The 16937-nt window shown below is 43.8% G+C and overlaps 11 protein-coding genes across 11 annotated transcripts; 6 read left to right on the plus strand and 5 right to left on the minus strand. All coding sequences in view use genetic code 12, as the record gives it.

The window, feature by feature from the left end:
• Positions 1–310: 310 nt before the first annotated feature.
• Positions 311–1705, minus strand: PGUG_03786 (DUF1479 domain-containing protein; the record flags this gene model as incomplete). Its single annotated transcript, XM_001484355.1, has 1 exon — positions 311–1705. One exon carries the CDS (start codon positions 1703–1705, stop codon positions 311–313), a length of 1395 nt encoding a protein of 464 aa, XP_001484405.2.
• A 2073-nt stretch (positions 1706–3778) lies between these two features.
• PGUG_03787 (uncharacterized protein) lies at positions 3779–4999 on the plus strand (the record flags this gene model as incomplete). Its single annotated transcript, XM_001484356.1, has 1 exon — positions 3779–4999. The coding sequence occupies one exon, from the start codon at positions 3779–3781 to the stop codon at positions 4997–4999; it is 1221 nt and encodes a 406-aa protein (XP_001484406.2).
• Positions 3782–4498, minus strand: PGUG_03788 (uncharacterized protein; the record flags this gene model as incomplete). The annotated part of the gene is made up of 1 exon (XM_001484357.1): positions 3782–4498. The coding sequence occupies one exon, from the start codon at positions 4496–4498 to the stop codon at positions 3782–3784; it is 717 nt and encodes a 238-aa protein (XP_001484407.2).
• PGUG_03789 (uncharacterized protein) lies at positions 4948–5799 on the plus strand (the record flags this gene model as incomplete). The annotated part of the gene is made up of 1 exon (XM_001484358.1): positions 4948–5799. The coding sequence occupies one exon, from the start codon at positions 4948–4950 to the stop codon at positions 5797–5799; it is 852 nt and encodes a 283-aa protein (XP_001484408.2).
• Positions 5800–6133: 334 nt separating this feature from the next.
• PGUG_03790 (uncharacterized protein) lies at positions 6134–8272 on the plus strand (the record flags this gene model as incomplete). The annotated part of the gene is made up of 1 exon (XM_001484359.1): positions 6134–8272. The coding sequence occupies one exon, from the start codon at positions 6134–6136 to the stop codon at positions 8270–8272; it is 2139 nt and encodes a 712-aa protein (XP_001484409.1).
• Positions 8273–8492: 220 nt separating this feature from the next.
• On the plus strand, positions 8493–10454 carry QDR3 (Qdr3p; the record flags this gene model as incomplete). Its single annotated transcript, XM_001484360.1, has 1 exon — positions 8493–10454. One exon carries the CDS (start codon positions 8493–8495, stop codon positions 10452–10454), a length of 1962 nt encoding a protein of 653 aa, XP_001484410.2.
• Positions 10455–10460: 6 nt separating this feature from the next.
• Positions 10461–12695, minus strand: EXO84 (exocyst subunit; the record flags this gene model as incomplete). The annotated part of the gene is made up of 1 exon (XM_001484361.1): positions 10461–12695. One exon carries the CDS (start codon positions 12693–12695, stop codon positions 10461–10463), a length of 2235 nt encoding a protein of 744 aa, XP_001484411.2.
• Positions 12696–12825: 130 nt separating this feature from the next.
• On the plus strand, positions 12826–14325 carry PGUG_03793 (uncharacterized protein; the record flags this gene model as incomplete). The annotated part of the gene is made up of 1 exon (XM_001484362.1): positions 12826–14325. The coding sequence occupies one exon, from the start codon at positions 12826–12828 to the stop codon at positions 14323–14325; it is 1500 nt and encodes a 499-aa protein (XP_001484412.2).
• Positions 14326–14372: 47 nt separating this feature from the next.
• PGUG_03794 (uncharacterized protein) lies at positions 14373–14657 on the minus strand (the record flags this gene model as incomplete). The annotated part of the gene is made up of 1 exon (XM_001484363.1): positions 14373–14657. The coding sequence occupies one exon, from the start codon at positions 14655–14657 to the stop codon at positions 14373–14375; it is 285 nt and encodes a 94-aa protein (XP_001484413.2).
• Positions 14658–14889: 232 nt separating this feature from the next.
• On the minus strand, positions 14890–15630 carry PGUG_03795 (uncharacterized protein; the record flags this gene model as incomplete). The annotated part of the gene is made up of 1 exon (XM_001484364.1): positions 14890–15630. One exon carries the CDS (start codon positions 15628–15630, stop codon positions 14890–14892), a length of 741 nt encoding a protein of 246 aa, XP_001484414.2.
• A 30-nt stretch (positions 15631–15660) lies between these two features.
• Positions 15661–16797, plus strand: PGUG_03796 (TFIIH/NER complex subunit; the record flags this gene model as incomplete). Its single annotated transcript, XM_001484365.1, has 1 exon — positions 15661–16797. One exon carries the CDS (start codon positions 15661–15663, stop codon positions 16795–16797), a length of 1137 nt encoding a protein of 378 aa, XP_001484415.2.
• Positions 16798–16937: the final 140 nt, after the last annotated feature.

Below are 16937 nucleotides of genomic sequence, written 5' to 3' on the forward strand. Positions count from 1 at the left end.
CATAGATGTTCCACGAAAATCAAAGAAGTATCCAACCTTGTGCCTGGGTCTGCATTTGCAGAAAGCTGTAGTACGTGTGTCTACAATGAAACTACTTCGTTGGTATCTAAAGAGCAAATGTTACTTTCATATAGAAAAAGAAGCAATGCAGATTCAGGTCTTCAAACAGAATATTCATCAGAAGTATCATGGTTCGACACTACACGGCACCTCGAAACAACGAGACTTGATGAGAGCAAGCTCCATCTTGCAACAGATTTTGAAAGAGAAAACAATAGTATTTTAAGATATAGGATGACCCAAATGCTACCTAAAGGAATAACATTTGATTGGCAGACTGAATCATTTCCTGTTCACCAGGAGTGTTCACTTTAACTTTCACCGGTGAAAGCCCAAACTCTTGCATGCCCTCGTCTCCGCCGGCCGCCAAAACGTCGTCGATATCTGCCCTCCCAATGTGAGTAGTCTCACCTGGTCCTTGCGGGAACCCTGGAAAATCCGGTGGAGTTGAACCTTTCAAAAAAGTCTCTCTCTGCTCGAAGACATAGTTGAGATTGATTTCACACAAGGGAGAAGAAGGAATGAACAATACTGAAGAGTCTTTCACTCCCTGGTGAATAGGATCCACCATGTGGATCAAGTCACAATGCCAGAAAACGGCATCGCCTGCTTCGACAGTAGGAGTTGGAATCATCAAATCACCGAGCGATAATTCAGGGTGCGTTTCATCATTGAACTCCTGACTCATTCCGGGAAAAGCACCAGGGAAAGTTGGATCGAAATTGATGTTATCATCGGAATCGAAAAATGGCCTCAAGATCCAGTACGCCGTGATTTCCTTAACTAATGGAGCAAACAGAATGGTACCATCTCCCGGTGCGATTTGTGATAACGCTAACCACCCTTGAAAAGATCTGAAAATATTGCAGGCGCCGGAAGAATCATAACGTTCCATATTCGTGTTAACTCTATGAGTCGCATCAAATGGATCAAAATCCTCCCACTTTCCTTCAAAGATTGACTTGTAACACTGACTATACTCCTCATCCTCCCATCTTTCTAAAGAACCTCCATCTGCGTGTGGTCCCAAATTGAAAGTTTCATCTTGAGGCTCTCTTATATGGACTCTGTCCGCATACGAAAGATTCCACTCAAAGGAAATTCTTGTATCCGGCGAAGCATTCCACAAGCCGTTCAAGAACTTCATAGTCTTCAACATGTGTGAGTGTAATCTAGCCTTAATTTGAGGTTTCGGCCAATACAACTCATAAACAACTTTCCTTTCCAGAGGAAACCCTCTTGTTTGTGGGTTAGCCAGGATATAGTTGCGCAATTCTGCATCCCAAGAGTTTGCTTCTTGCTTAGGAACAACTCCCTTGATCACCACAACGCCTCGTTTATGAATTTCGGCCCTTTTTTCGTCACTCAACTGGTCCAATTCTTCAAAATTCAATTGAGGAATCGCACCTTCACCTAGTTCTTTAATCTCTTGGATCCCATCCTTTAATGCTTTCTTTACTCTGATCCAACTTTCCTTGAGAGAATCCGGATCTCTCACAATAGCTTTTTTGATATCACTGAACCTGCCATCCAATGGTTTTGATGTTTGCGTAAATGAATCAAAAACTGAAGAAATGTCTCCGTCAGGTCTTACCCTCGCTTGGGAGAGGTCACAAATTCGGTATTTAGAGTCACAGTTGGCCATATCAGAATAGAGTATAACACGAGTGGAGGCATCTCATTCCACAGTCGCTTTTATAGCATGGTTCTAGTAGAAACTGTGTACCAACACCTTGTTCTCCAATTCTGTCAAGCTGGTAACCCGCCCATTTATCGGACGGATTACCACTTGCGGTACCTTCCCCTCCAACAATTGAACTAGTCTTTAGTGCTACCGCACACTATTCACGGTAGGTATACTGTTTCAGGCTCGGTAGCACTTTTCTGTCGGGGTAATGCATCGTATTCTTCGCCGTAATGTGATCTACACCAGACTCCTCTGTGAGGGGAAAAGCGTAACTCATTTTGGAAATCCGCCCGTCAAGTGAATGTTGGAAATTTTATGGGGGTATATGTGTATAATTATCCTCTAATTGGCGGGACAATTACTTGACCACTTATGATTAGCTCCAATAATATCAAAAAACCAAGATTCATTTTGGGTTACTTGGCCGTTTCATATGTCTTGCCATTTATCATATCTTACAGGAAATCTGCAATACCAGGTGTGCCTACCTATAGGAAAAGGTAGTGAATACTAGGTCAAAACTCATCAGGCTTTCCCATATGTTGAATGACTGATGTACGTGACAAGGTATTATTGAGAATATCGAAAACGACGAGATCAACGCGGCTGCGAAATTGGAACTTGCAATCAGTGCGATTTCACGAATTTCTGATTCTTGCAGAATTAACATGTTACAACTTTCAGCTAGTATATGCTTAGTGTCTCAAACTCATTGCTTTGGTCAGTTGACTAGTATCTCGTTACTAGTACTATTAGAATAGAAAGTATCTGTAACTTCAACTAGTTTCTATTGTACTCCTAAAGTACAACAGCATAATATTATTAGTGCATTGTTCGTTGTCCCAAATAGAGTTACTGTATTAAGCTCAATTCTTCCTTTAGACCGATTGACGCCACCAGCCTCGAAAGTTCCGAACACAATACAGCCAGTTTCGGAACATAAATATCATACGTTTCGGGTTTTAGTGGCATCCGAACCGATAGCGAAAGTCGCGGCGAACCGACGGAGATAATGTGGAACTGTTGTGCTCGCTAAAACATACCGTCATGATTAGTAATTTCAACAACCACAGTTGGTTAGATCATATAGGGTTCCGGAGGTTACTTAGTATCCGAAGGGCAGCGCTTACGCTAACATAATTTGACGTGAGATCTCCGTAATCTCCGTGCGAGAAATGAAAAATGAAAAATGATAAGAAATGAGTAATGAAGAGCAATACATGCAAATTGTAATGGAAGTATTAACCGTGGTATGCAAACCGTGGTATGCAAGGATCAAGTAGAAAGTATTCAGTATACTAAATCATATACTAATCTACAAATTAATTGGCTTTGAGGCTTAGCCACTCGGGTTCGGAAGATCCAACGGCCCTGACGTCTTTTTATAATCTTCAGCCTCACACATTTTGCGCGGTATGCGCACCTTCCGAAGTTCCGTAAACACTTTGCACCCAAGGAGTTTGCGCGCGGACATACCACCTGCAGGACAGCGATGGTCTTGGCTTTGGCTAGCCCATAATAGGCACTAGGAATGGCCATTGCAGGAGTGGTGAAACACGTGGTGGATACTATGTGGACCATGTTGATGATCGTAGTCAAAGAAGAACCAAAAAATTGGATTAGTTATCAGTCTTATGGTTCTCGTCTATGGGACCCCCACCAAATACGTCTCATCGAAAGAAGGCTTGACTGCGCCGCATTATTATGCATGTTGTGTACGCATCCGCACTAAACCTAAACAAATTGCTTTTACGGCATCCAGCCACCCGCACTTAACAAGCCATCGGCTTTCGGAACTTATGGGGTTCCGCTGATTGCAATTTTCTTTTGCTTCGTATTTCACGGAACGATTACTCAGTTTGCGTTGCATTTAAAAGTAGCGCCACTCCCGCAATTTCAATAATTATTTCTTGCACTTGTTCATCTTCTAACAAATATATCTGTCAATTGCAGGTATATACCATCCTGCGATTGCTTTGACACACTTATCAGATCTTGAATTTTCAATAAAACTACAAGTGCTAGAAAAGGATGTCACAGAGCGAAGAGTACAAGGATTCCAGGTACTCGGATGCTGCTTCGTCCAACAATGAGGTAGAGGAGTATCAGGGTTTTGATGATGCTGCTGATAAGTCGATTAGAGAATTGGCTCGTACCATCACCAATACCAGTATTAACATGTCCAAAACAAAAAGCAGTGAGGACCTTATTAGATACTTGAGTCATATGTCCCAGGTTCCTGGTGTTGAACCCTACAATCATGAAGAAATTGAGGAAAGTCTCAACCCAGAATCTGATATGTTTAATGCTAAATTCTGGGTGAAAAATGTTAGAAAGTTGCTTGATTCCGACCCAGATTATTACAAGCCCACATCGTTGGGAGTGGCTTACCGTGACTTGAGAGCCTATGGTATTGCTACTGACTCCGATTACCAACCCACCGTTACATCTGCTTTGTTCAAGCTTGGTAAGGATTATATCAGATCGTTGAGAAAGCAAGATCCTTCGATCTACTTTGATATCTTGAAGAGTATGGACGCTATAATGAAGCCTGGTGAAGTCACAGTTGTTCTTGGTAGACCTGGTTCGGGTTGTTCCACCTTGTTGAAGACAATTGCTGCTCATACCTACGGTTTCCATATTGGAGAAGAGAGTAAAATCACCTACGATGGTTTGACCATGAAGGATATCGAAAAAAATTTCCGTGGTGATGTGATCTACTCGGCAGAAACCGATGTTCATTTTCCTCATTTGTCTGTGGGAGATACTTTGGAGTTTGCTGCTCGTTTGAGAACTCCCCAGAATAGAGGTAATGTCGATAGAGAAACCTATGCTAAGCACATGGCTAGCGTCTACATGGCCACCTACGGATTGTCCCACACTCGTAACACTCACGTTGGTAACGATTTTATAAGAGGTGTCTCGGGTGGTGAACGTAAGCGTGTGTCGATTGCCGAGGTTTCTTTGAGTGGTGCTAACTTACAATGTTGGGATAACGCTACCAGAGGTTTGGACTCTGCCACAGCTCTTGAATTTATCAGAGCATTGAAGACTTCTGCCACCATTCTTGACTCTACACCTTTGATTGCCCATTTATCAATGTTCGCAAGACGCTTACGAATTTGTTCGACAATGTGGTTGTGTTGTATGAAGGTAGACAAATTTTCTTTGGTAAGGCAGATGTTGCAAAGAGCTACTTTATGGAAATGGGATACGATTGTCCTCAACGTCAAACCACTGCTGATTACTTGACATCATTGACCAATCCTGAAGAAAGAGTGGTGTTCTCAGGTTACGAAGACAAGGTTCCAAGAACCTCAGTAGAGTTTGAGGAATACTGGAAAAAGTCTCCACAATACGCTGCTTTGATCAAAGAAATTGATGAACACATGGCTAATGTTGAAGGTAACAACCATAAAGAGCTGTACCACAACTCGCATGTTGCCAGACAATCTAATCACCTTTCTCCAAGATCTCCTTACACTGTTTCTTTCTTTATGCAAACTAGATACATTATGCAAAGAAACATCATGAGATTCAAAGGTGATCCTTCGATTCCTATTTTCTCCGTCTTTGGTCAGTTGGTTATGGGTTTGATTCTTTCTTCCGTGTTCTACAATCTTAACCAAACTACTTCCTCCTTTTACTACCGTGGTGCCGCTATGTTCTTCGCTGTGTTGTTTAATGCCTTTGCTTCCTTGCTTGAGATCATGTCTCTTTTCGAGGCTAGACCCATCGTCGAGAAGCATAAGCAATATGCATTATACCGTCCAGCTGCAGATGCTCTAGCGAGTATTATTACCGAGTTGCCTGTGAAGTTGACGATGTCCATGTCATTCAACTTTGTCTTTTACTTTATGGTCAACTTTAGACGGAACCCAGGTCGTTTCTTCTTCTACTGGTTAATGTGTGGTGTTTGTACCTTGGTTATGTCTCATATGTTCCGTTCTTTGGGTGCCGTTTCCACTTCTTTGGCAGGAGCTATGACTCCAGCAACTGTCATTTTGTTAGCCATGGTTATCTACACTGGGTTTTGTCATTCCTACCCCTAAAATGTTGGGATGGAGTAGATGGATCAATTACATCAATCCTGTCGGTTATGTTTTCGAAGCATTGATGGCTAACGAGTTCAGTGAACGTGCTTTTGACTGTGCTCAGTTATGTTCCTTCAGGTGGAGCGTACGATAGTGTATCATTTGCAAAAAAAGGGTTTGTAATACTGTTGGACTGCGTGCTGGTTTGACTATCGTGCAAGGAACTGATTACATTGCTGAACAATATGAATACTATAACAGTCACAAGTGGAGAAACTTTGGTATTGCTGTTGCATTTGCAATTGTCTTTTTGCTTGTCTACATCTTGTTGACTGAGATTAACAAGGGTGCTATGCAGAAGGGTGAAGTCGTTTTGTTCTTGAGAGGATCCTTGAAGAAACACAAGAGAGAGAACGCTGCTAAAGCTAGCCATGCTAAAGATATTGAGGCTGCTCCAACCAACGAAAAGGTGGAGATGAAGGATCACTTGGACTCCCAGAAGTACAGTACTGACCACTCTTCTTCCGACATTTTGCCAGAAAACGGCAACATTTTCCATTGGAGAAATCTCACCTACGAAGTCAAAATCAAGTCTGAAACCAGAGTGATTTTGAATCAAGTTGACGGATGGGTCAAGCCTGGTCAGTTGACTGCGTTGATGGGATCTTCTGGAGCTGGTAAGACCACTCTTTTGAACTGTTTGTCCGAACGTGTTACCACTGGTGTTATTTCTGATGGTACCAGAATGGTGAATGGCCACTCATTGGACTCTTCGTTCCAGAGATCCATTGGTTATGTTCAACAACAAGATTTGCACTTGCCAACATCCACAGTCCGTGAAGCTTTGCGATTCTCTGCCTACTTGAGACAACCAAATTCTGTTTCCAAAGCTGAAAAGAGCGATTATGTGGAGTACATTATCGATTTGTTGGATATGACCACCTATGCTGACGCTTTAGTTGGTGTTGCTGGTGAAGGTTTGAATGTGGAGCAACGCAAACGTTTGACCATCGGTGTCGAGTTGGTTGCAAAGCCTAAATTGTTGTTGTTCTTGGATGAACCTACCTCTGGTCTTGATTCCCAAACTGCCTGGTCTATTTGTCAATTGATGAGAAAGCTTGCTGATCGTGGTCAAGCCATTTTGTGTACTATCCATCAGCCATCAGCTATTTTGTTGAAGGAATTTGACCGTTTGCTTTTCTTGCAAAAGGGTGGAAGAACAGTCTACTTTGGTGACTTGGGAGAAAACTGTTCGACTTTGATCAACTACTTTGAAAAGTACGGTGCTGATCCTTGTCCAAAGGAAGCAAATCCCGCCGAATGGATGTTGCAAGTTGTCGGTGCTGCTCCAGGTTCGCATGCCAAGCAAGACTACTATGAAGTTTGGAGAAACTCCACTGAATACAAGAAAGTCAACAGTGAATTGGACCGCATGGAAACTGAATTGTCCAAGCTTCCAAGAGACGAGTCTCCTGAAGCCCGCAAGTCGTATGCCGCTCCAATTTGGACCCAATATTGGTACGTCACCTGGAGAGTCATCATTCAAAACTGGAGAACTCCTGGCTACATCTACTCAAAATTGTTTTTGGCTCTCTCGTCCGCTTTATTCAATGGTTTCTCGTTTTTCAAGGCTAACAAGTCGATTCAAGGATTACAGAATCAAATGTTTGCGGTGTTCATGTACATGATTCCATTCAACACCTTGGTTCAACAAATGTTAACATACTTTGTGAGACAGAGAGAGGTTTATGAAGTGAGAGAAGCACCCTCTAAGACATTTAGTTGGTTCGCATTTATTACAGGTCAAATCACTTCTGAAATTCCTTTCCAAGTTGTTGTTGGTACCATAGCATTCTTCTGTTGGTACTACCCAGTTGGCCTTTATCAAAATGCTGTTCCTACTGACACTGTGAACGAACGTGGTGCCTTGATGTGGTTACTCTTGACATCTTTCTTCGTTTACACCTCCACCATGGGTCAATTGTGTATTTCTTTCATCGAACTTGCTGACAATGCCGCTAATCTTGCGACATTGTTGTTCACCATGTGTTTGAATTTCTGTGGTGTTTTGGCTACTCCCGAAGCCATGCCTGGATTCTGGATATTCATGTACAGATGTAACCCATTCACTTACTTGATCCAAGCTATTCTTTCCACAGGATTGGCCAACTCCGACGTGGTTTGTGCTAGGCAAGAACTTCTCCACTTTAAGCCAGCCAATGGCCAAAGTTGTAAGGATTACATGGCGCCCTACATCAAAAAGGCAGGAGGATACTTAGTTGACGGCGGATCGACATCCACGTGTCAATACTGTCCTATGTCTTCGACCAACACTTTTTTGAAGTCTATCAACGCTCTTTACAGCGAAAGATGGAGAAACTTTGGAATCTACATTGCATTTATTGCAATTAATATTCTTTTGACGATTTTCTTCTACTACTTGGCTAGAGTGCCTAAGGGTAACAGAGAAAAGAAGAAGAAGAAGAACTAAACAAATACCATTAATAGATTAAATGTATGCTTTTTAGATTGATTATACGGAAACTACTGCGGTTTCGCGACCCCACAAAATCTCGAGCCGAGCCGATAATTTTCGCACCCAATTCGCGCCGGGTCGGCACATGATATTCGGGTTAGAATAGCCGTATTATCATCGTTCAATCTTGGCTTCTGAATCTGTAAAAAGATCCAAGTATACTCCCACTGTATCTATGAGTGCCAAGGAACCCCCAGCACCAAGATCGCGAAGTCCAACCTACTCGTTGGCTTCCATCGATTCGCTGGTTGATGGCACCGCAAACCACAATATAAATGAAGATGGTCCACTTGGGCTTGAACAAGACATAGAAGCACAAAAGGAACGTCACTACACGGCCTCGAACGATGCTTTGGCCAGTCGCATTCAATCAGCACTTTCAACAAAGAGCAAAAGAGTGCCAGTAAAACAACGACGAGGTCTCTTGAGCTGGATTACCGTCATTCCAGAATACGAAGATGCTCGTGATTATCCTGACAACTTGAAGGCGGTGCTCGTGTTCATAATAGCTTTTGTGGCCACCACAGGTCCTATGGGCACATCAATCTTAATGCCGGCCATTGACGATGTCGTGAAAGACTTGGAAACCTCGGTTGCAATCGTAAATGTGTCGGTTGGTGTGTATTTATTGGCACTAGGGATCTTTCCCATGTGGTGGTCGACGTTCAGTGAAAGATTTGGCAGACGGAGTATCTACATTATCTCGTTTACCCTTTTTTGCTGCTTCTCTATTGGCGCTGCCCTATCTCCAACCGTCCAGGTATTGATCGGTTTTAGAGTGTTGTGTGGCATGGCGTCGTCCTCGGTCCAGGCAGTGGGTGCTGGAACGGTAGGCGACTTGTACTCGCAACATGAACGAGGCAGAGCCATGGGGGTGTTTTATTTGGGCCCATTAATGGGACCATTTCTCGCACCTATTTTGGGAGGTGCCGTGGCCCAAGCATGGGGCTGGCGAGCCACCCAGTGGTTATTGGTGATCTTCTCTGGTTGCAGTGCCGTATTTGTCATCTTTGGCTTGCCTGAAACCCTCCGAACTCAAGACTCTCTTACGGCAGTTCGAGACATGCTCGCCAAGCGTAACGAAGAAGAAACTTCAACTGACCAAGAAATCGAAACAGGAATTCCTGCCAACATCACAAACACTCCAGGAAACCATGATGTCGTCGATAAGCAGCTTCTGAGAAATATTTCACGAATGTCGGAAGAACTCTCTCGACACCAGTCGCTCAATGTTGACCATGACGCATTCGACGATGCTGTAACCGACACAGTCATGCCCACATTAACAAGACTCACGACTAGCAGGTCAACTTATTCACGAAGAATAGCCCAGGAAGTGTACCAGGATAAACTCGAAAGAATCAGCAACACACATAACAACAGCATTGCCCTGCCAGACCATGAGAAAATGACATGGAAAGACGTTCAAACCGCTACCTATGATGTTCTTATACGTCCTCTTCATGCTCTTGTGCTTCTCACTTATCCGCCTGTCTTTCTTGTCATCACCTATTCAGCAATTTCTTTCGCTGTGGTATACTTCTTCAACATGACAATCACCTACGAATACGGTAGGCCGCCTTACAACTTTTCCACCATTATAGTGGGACTCATGTATATTCCCAACTCGGTAACATACGTTATGGCTTCTATAATTGGAGGAAGATGGAACGACAAGTTGTTGAGAGACTATGCAGACAAGCACGATGGTGAATTGGTTCCTGAGTCTCGTATATCTTGGAATGTTGTGGTTGCAGTGGTACTCTTTTTCCCAGCTTGTCTTATCTTTGGCTGGTGTCTCAGATATGGTGAACATTGGGTGACACCTTTAATAGGTACTGCCATTTTTGGGTTTGCTTCAATGTTAATTATCGGAACAACAGTTACATATTTGGTCGACACTTTACCAGGAAAAGGTGCAACTGGGGTTGCACTAAACAATTTGTGCAGACAAATCCTCGCTGCCATAGCCACATTTGTAGTGGAACCAGCACTTAGCACTATTGGACCGGGCATCTTATTGAGTATTCTCTTGGGCATCATGACACTTGCAGCAGTAACACTCGTGTACCTCAAAAGAAACGGACAATATTTTCGAGAACATTACGAATTGGCAAAGTATTATGACAAACTATAGTCCTATTTACCTTTCAATGCATTCCAAAACATCGTCAAAGAGAAAATCGATATTGACACCAACATCTTTTAGTTGGCTCAATTGTGGCTGCAAAACACCAAGAAACTTATCAAACAACTCTGTATCTTTCACCTTGTAGATTTTCTCCTCTGTTTCCAAGTCAGTCTTCTCATGGGCCAATAAGTTTCCATAAAGATGTTTCTTCACAATATCCACTAATCTCGAGACTTCTTCAATACACCAGTCGATCACTATACTAGAGTCAACTTTTCCTTGCTTATCCTTTCTTATGATTGGCACGATGCTTTGTTCGTAGTTGGTCACCACCCGTTTTAAAACCGACGAGTAGATGATAACCAAGTTTGACAAATAGTTTACAATGTCTAGTTTAGTGGAGCCTTGTACACCAACTATCGACCGCGATACGTTGGTCGAAAGGTAAGATGACATTGCCTGCAAGTAAAGATTGACTCCTTGGTCAAGCTCGTCAAAACTGGCAAATAATTCGATTATTTGCCCAATATCGTTTTGACCAAGCCGCGAAATATTATGATTCAAATCGAAAGCAAGGCATCGCTGAACATTGACTTTTCTGTTGTCAATTTTGATCTTAATAACGTCAATAAGAAGACGAAGTTCATCTGCAGAGGCTTTGGCTTCAGCATTTGTCTTGGAGTTGATGCTGTTTTCAACACTGACCAACTTCTGCTCAATATGGCGAATTAAGCCAACTGATTCTGTGTATTTGTTATGCGCCACTTCAATGTCGATCTCGTCCAACTTGTCTTCGATTTTCTTCAATTCGTTAAAATATTGGATTTTTTCTGTGTCCTTATTGTGGATCTTGTTGAAATCAAGAGAACGGTTTCTCGAATGTACACGCGAACTGATATCCTGCAAAACGACATCCATACTCTGCCTTTGCGAACTGCGTCGTTTGGTCTTTTCGTCGATACTCTCGGCGCTTTCATAATGTTTAAATGAATCTCTCAACTGTCTTTTCTCTTCATCGTGATCAACCTCTCCATCTAAATCGATGGACCTTCTGCTATCAAGCACCCGATCTCGTTGAAGCAACTCTTTCTTGCCTTTATTGTGAGCCTCTATTATCTTCTTGAAGTGGTCGAAACGATCGGTTTGAAATACATAACTGAGTGATTTTGCTTTCACGTTGACCAAATAAACCTTTTTATCGTCCTTTTCGCCACGATGCGACGAAGGTTTTGAAACTTCCGTCATACTGACTTCGTTTAATGGCCAGCAATGAGTAGCTTGTAATCTTGTTTTAGTACTTGAGCCCTCTTGCATGGCAGATGTCTTCTTCGTCGCTATCAATATGAGGTCATTAAGCACGACTATGTGTACTGTCTTTGTGGGCTTCCAATTACCTACATTGATCTCATGCCACCTCCCACTTTCGGTGAGAACATGACGGCCAGGAAGAGGTTGGATGAATTTTGAGGCACCCTCAACATGCTTGAAAAGCGATCTGAGTTCATTTTTCCACATTTTTTCCAACACCATGATAGAGGAACGATCTTTTCTACGAGACATAACCAGTAAGCCCTTCGAGGAAGCTGCTGAAATGGTACTGTTTGAAGACGCCGATGGAGCTGGCACCTCGTGTTCCAATTCTATTCGACGTTCTGCTGCTTCCTTAAAATCGTCAAGGATTTCATATAGTTCCTTGGTCGTGACTCGTAATTGCAAAAGCTCCTCCTTGGTGTCCTTGAGGTCGTTCGTGAGTTCTAAAATGTAGCGTTGGTTCTGATTGATATTGTTCTTAATTTCCTTCGTTAACACTGCCTTTTTCTGCTTAAGAATCTTATGAAAGTCATCAATTTCCTTTGCTGTACCGCTTCCAAGAATTTTGTATAACTGCTCTTCCGAATTTTCCTCTTTTTCCTCCACAAACAGAACCGCACCTGAATTATTCGTCATGGTCTTGGAAAGCTGAGGCAAAGGAGGTGCGCCATTCGCCTGCGAAAACGACTTCCTATGCGGCCCCGAGGCAGCTGCCAAAGCTGACGCATGGATACTAAGCCGACGGTTGTTTTTCCGAGCCGTGGCAGCGGGATCTTGCGCAGTTGAACTTCCATACGGCATGCTGGGCACCTGTAACAGATCATTTTCTACGGAAGTATTGGCATTAGCATAAGGATTTGCGGTCTTGTGAACTTGCAGAGCACGCTGCCAAGGCGCACGGCTCTTGCGGTATGCAGCTTTGACGTTAAATTCCATTGCCAGGTCGACTTGTTGTGCTGATGGAATATTGATCTGGGTGAGGTGCGAGGTGCGGTGTGTGGATGTGTGGTGCACCGATGTCCAATGGTGTCAAGCCAGCGATGGTCTCAAACAATTTTAAAGCGTCATGTCCATCACCAGTAATGAGTTGAACTACTTGGTGTGGCGGTATCTCGAGGAGTCGGGGCATGATTTGGCTGCGTATGCACTAAATAAGCTGTCTAGGTGCTCGGAGGTACAAGAATTGAAACCTATGGACAACGATGTCCAGCCTGGTTGTTTAGTAGAATTGGTTCAAAAAGGTATACTATATGGATTGGTGGAGAAAGATAGCAGAAAGGAAGCTGCTTTTAGCTTGTGGGGAGCCTTGGCTGAAAAGGAGCTAGCTCGACTAAATGGAACCACTATAGTGGAGACTCGAGTAAAGACTGATAATGAAGACATTGAAATGAACGGAGATGGAAATTCCACAAAAGAAGCAATTTCCAAGACCGAGAAGAAAGAGACAAAACCGGTCATAAACCTAGAACCGAAAGTGACTTTTGGCGAGACAATCTCTTGTCTGTGGCATCCACTAACTGAGGTGTTGGCGTATGGACAGAAAACCCTGACAGCCGTTATTAGTGCATTCAATGGCGACCAAATTGCCGAATCGGTAGAACTATGCCATCCGATTTTGTCTGATACAAAGCCCGAGATCAACGTTGTATCTTGGTCTCCACAAGGAACCGTAATAATATCCGCAGCCACAAATGGAGAACTTCGAGCGTGGCTGCCGGATGGTAAGCTCAAAAACATAGCCACTGTACCTGGCGGCGGAGACAGGACATTGTGTACTCTTTTGTGGAACACCAATGGTCAACACTTCATTTCCATCGATATGAACAACGAAGTGTGTTTATGGGACGGAAACCTCACATTGCTCCAGCAAATACAGCAGCCAGTTTCCTCTGGTGTAGCGACATCTTCCATTGAAGCATGCTGGTTAGACGACTTCAAATTCGCTGTAAGCTCCGGAAGAAGGTCGATTAAGATATACTCGGTTTTACCTGCCGGTTCGACCGCCGTAACCAAACCTATCGGCTCACTAGCTGGCCACGAAAACGGAGCCACCATGTTGAGTTTCGACCCGGTGTCGAGATATCTCGCATCTGCGTCCGACTACGACTACCTCATCAAGATATGGCACAGCAACTCGTCGCACGACGCTTTGACGTTGAACTCACCTGAGAGTCTGGTTGACCATCGCCATGGATCTCCTCTTGTGTGTCTTTCGTGGATCGCTCCCTATGTATTAATGAGTGTTCTGATGGAAGGCATAGTCAACATCTGGGATGCCAAGAGTGGTGAGAACAAGAGTAGCACCCGTCTTTTTGACGTGAACAGTGGTCGGCTACTTTTCAATGCACAACTCTCGCTCAACTCCAAGTTCTTGGCATGTGGTGATAACCATGGTCGAATAAGCATATGGGAGGTTTCCGATGAAGGACTAAGCCAACGCGGAGTATATGAAGCTCAGGTGGAAAAAGCATGTGTGTGTGATGTCAAATGGAACATTCATTCACGCAAGCTTTGTGTATCTTACAATAGTGGCCCCAGTGTAGTGTTGGACTGGGACGAAAGTTAGGCAGTAAGCCATGTACAATAGTGTATTAATATTAAATTTTACGACTCTTATTTCGTTGCCAGCGAAACAGCCAGTGTTACCAGCGACGCAACGTTCGACAACAAACTCAGCTTAGGGGCAGAGCCGGTGTTGGGAAAGAACAAGTCCAAGTAGCAGGTGAATAACGACACGATTGCGAACACAATTCTCAAAAATGGAGGCTGAGCGTCGGCTGGCTTTTCGCCATTGATGGGCTCATTCAAGTACGATTGGATAGCGAGAAACAACGATGCCCACGACAACAATTTGTTTCTCATGAACATGGCCGCCATGGGCAAAGATTGGGCAATCATCCCCGAAGCCTCTGTTCTTGGCTTTGCGGGTATATGCTTGTATCTGGGTTAGCACAGTTACAAAAACACCGAGAAAAAAGAACCAGGACTTACGGAACAACCAAATCTGAACGGACTACGTTGGAAGACATGGTGAGAATTGGCGAAATTGAAATAAAGTGCGCCTCTCTATCGGGAATATATGCAGGTGCACATTATGGCTGCAACTTTTCATGAACAATCGATGGGGTGTTTATAGGTCAATTGTGTCAATTTCGTGAAGGAGGTCTTGTTGGCCATAGTATATGCCAATTATGGCCACCAAATAAGCAAATGTGTACTTTGTAGTAGAGTCGAGTTGGTGGTTGGCTCTGGTGTAGATTCGGATAGCTTTTTTGGCAGTTTCTCGTAAGACAGCAGTCTCTGAGTAGTCTAATGGTGTGTCCAAGCGCACTAGAAGAGTGAATAGCCATAAGGAGAGGTTTGGAGAGGTTTTGGCACTGAGCCATTTAGTGGCATAGACAATAAGTTTCACCACGGAGGAGTGAGTAAGAGCCATGAAATAGGTATGTTCTGGTGGTTCCGAGCCCATAATGAGAGTTCTCCATTCCACAGAGGTGTCCGGATAAGTATAGGAGTTTTTTTGTTGTGACTGTTTCATATCAGTTTTCTGGTCCATAAATTTGTCCATCACCGTTTTGGCCCATATTTGAAATTTTTTATTAGATTCAGGTTTATCATTTGTAAGAGTCGAGCTTTTTGATATATTTCGGTCTCTTGTCGCAAATACCACAGTTTCATCACTCAATGCCTCTCGTCGAACTTCCTTCAAGTAGTTTGTCACATCAGAGTCACCCTCCATAGGGAGCACTGGATGCGACCCAAAAGCCTCATCTAACGGGCCCTGGGTATATTTTCCTATATTTGCATCGTCTTCTGATTCTCTGGCTCGCTTCAGGACTCCCGACCTTGCTTCGCCGATTCGTTTGCTCATACCTCCTCCTCTCTATCTTTGTCAAAACAGATGAAGAATCCTGCATTTGGCAGCGCGATGCCTCTCCAAATGCGAAATGGCAACGAATCTCACTTTATGGATGCAATTGCAGATCGGGTAGTGACCGACTTTGGGCACCCCGAAACATTTACGGATGACCCATCGCTTCTCACAGTGATCTTGGACTTGAATCCGCTAGGATGGTACAACATCAGAAACAGAACCACAGTAAAAGAGGTAACCAAGTCGTTGATCGTATTCATGAATGCCCATTTATCGTTGAACAATTCCAATAGAGTGGCCTTTCTCACAGCATCTCCTTCTGGGGCCCGCTTCTTGTACCCTAATACAATGTCAGATCAAAAGGATACCGCAAATACATTGGTAAATCGGGGTATGTATCGGCAGTTTCGAATTGTCGACGAAACCGTTTTACTGGAACTTAATAACGAGTTCCAAGCAGTAGCCCAATCTGAACTCACAGATTACAAGTCCACCGTATCGGGAGCATTGAGCTTGGCTCTCACGTATACCCATCGAATGCTCACCTTGGATGAGTCCATTTCCACCACCACTGCATCTGCCATCAGCACCTCCACCAATGTTGCCTCTAACTCGTCTGCTGCCGGAGCAGGCTCCACCGGTGCCAGCAACCTCATATCTATGAAGTCACGGATTCTTGTGGTTTCGCCCGATGATAATGACGATATTCGGTACATTCCAATAATGAACTCTATTTTTGCAGCGCAGAAAATGAAGGTTTCCATCGATGTGGTGAAACTCGGCTCCAAGGACGTATCGTACCTCCAGCAAGCAGCAGACGCTACCAATGGCGTTTATTTACACGTACAAAACCCCGAAGGTTTAATTCAGGTACTCTCTACGGCATATTTCATCGAGCCTTCACTCCGGCCATTGGTGGTGCTTCCCACCAATTCCAACGTCAACTACCGAGCGTCTTGCTTCGTTACCGGCAAATCCATAGACCTTGGTTTTGTCTGCTCCGTGTGTCTTTGCATCATGAGCATCATACCCGACCTGGGAAAGTGCCCCACTTGCCAGTCGGAATTCGACCCCAATATACTATCGCAGCTTCGACGGTCTCCGGCGGTTCTCCCCAGGAAAAAAAGAAAAGTTGACCCGCCCAATGGAACCCCAGCAGCCTAGCTTATTCCATGATCTATCACTCTAAACTGGAAGTCCCGGGGATAACCATGTTTATCGATCATATGTAGCCGTCGCTTCTGACGATCAATACACAATTTTTTGCACCCTGAACCATACTCGAGGCATCGATACACCTTCTG

This window comes from Meyerozyma guilliermondii, genomic scaffold (genome assembly GCF_000149425.1).
Source record: "Meyerozyma guilliermondii ATCC 6260 scaffold_4 genomic scaffold, whole genome shotgun sequence".
Classification (NCBI taxonomy): domain Eukaryota; kingdom Fungi; phylum Ascomycota; class Pichiomycetes; order Serinales; family Debaryomycetaceae; genus Meyerozyma; species Meyerozyma guilliermondii.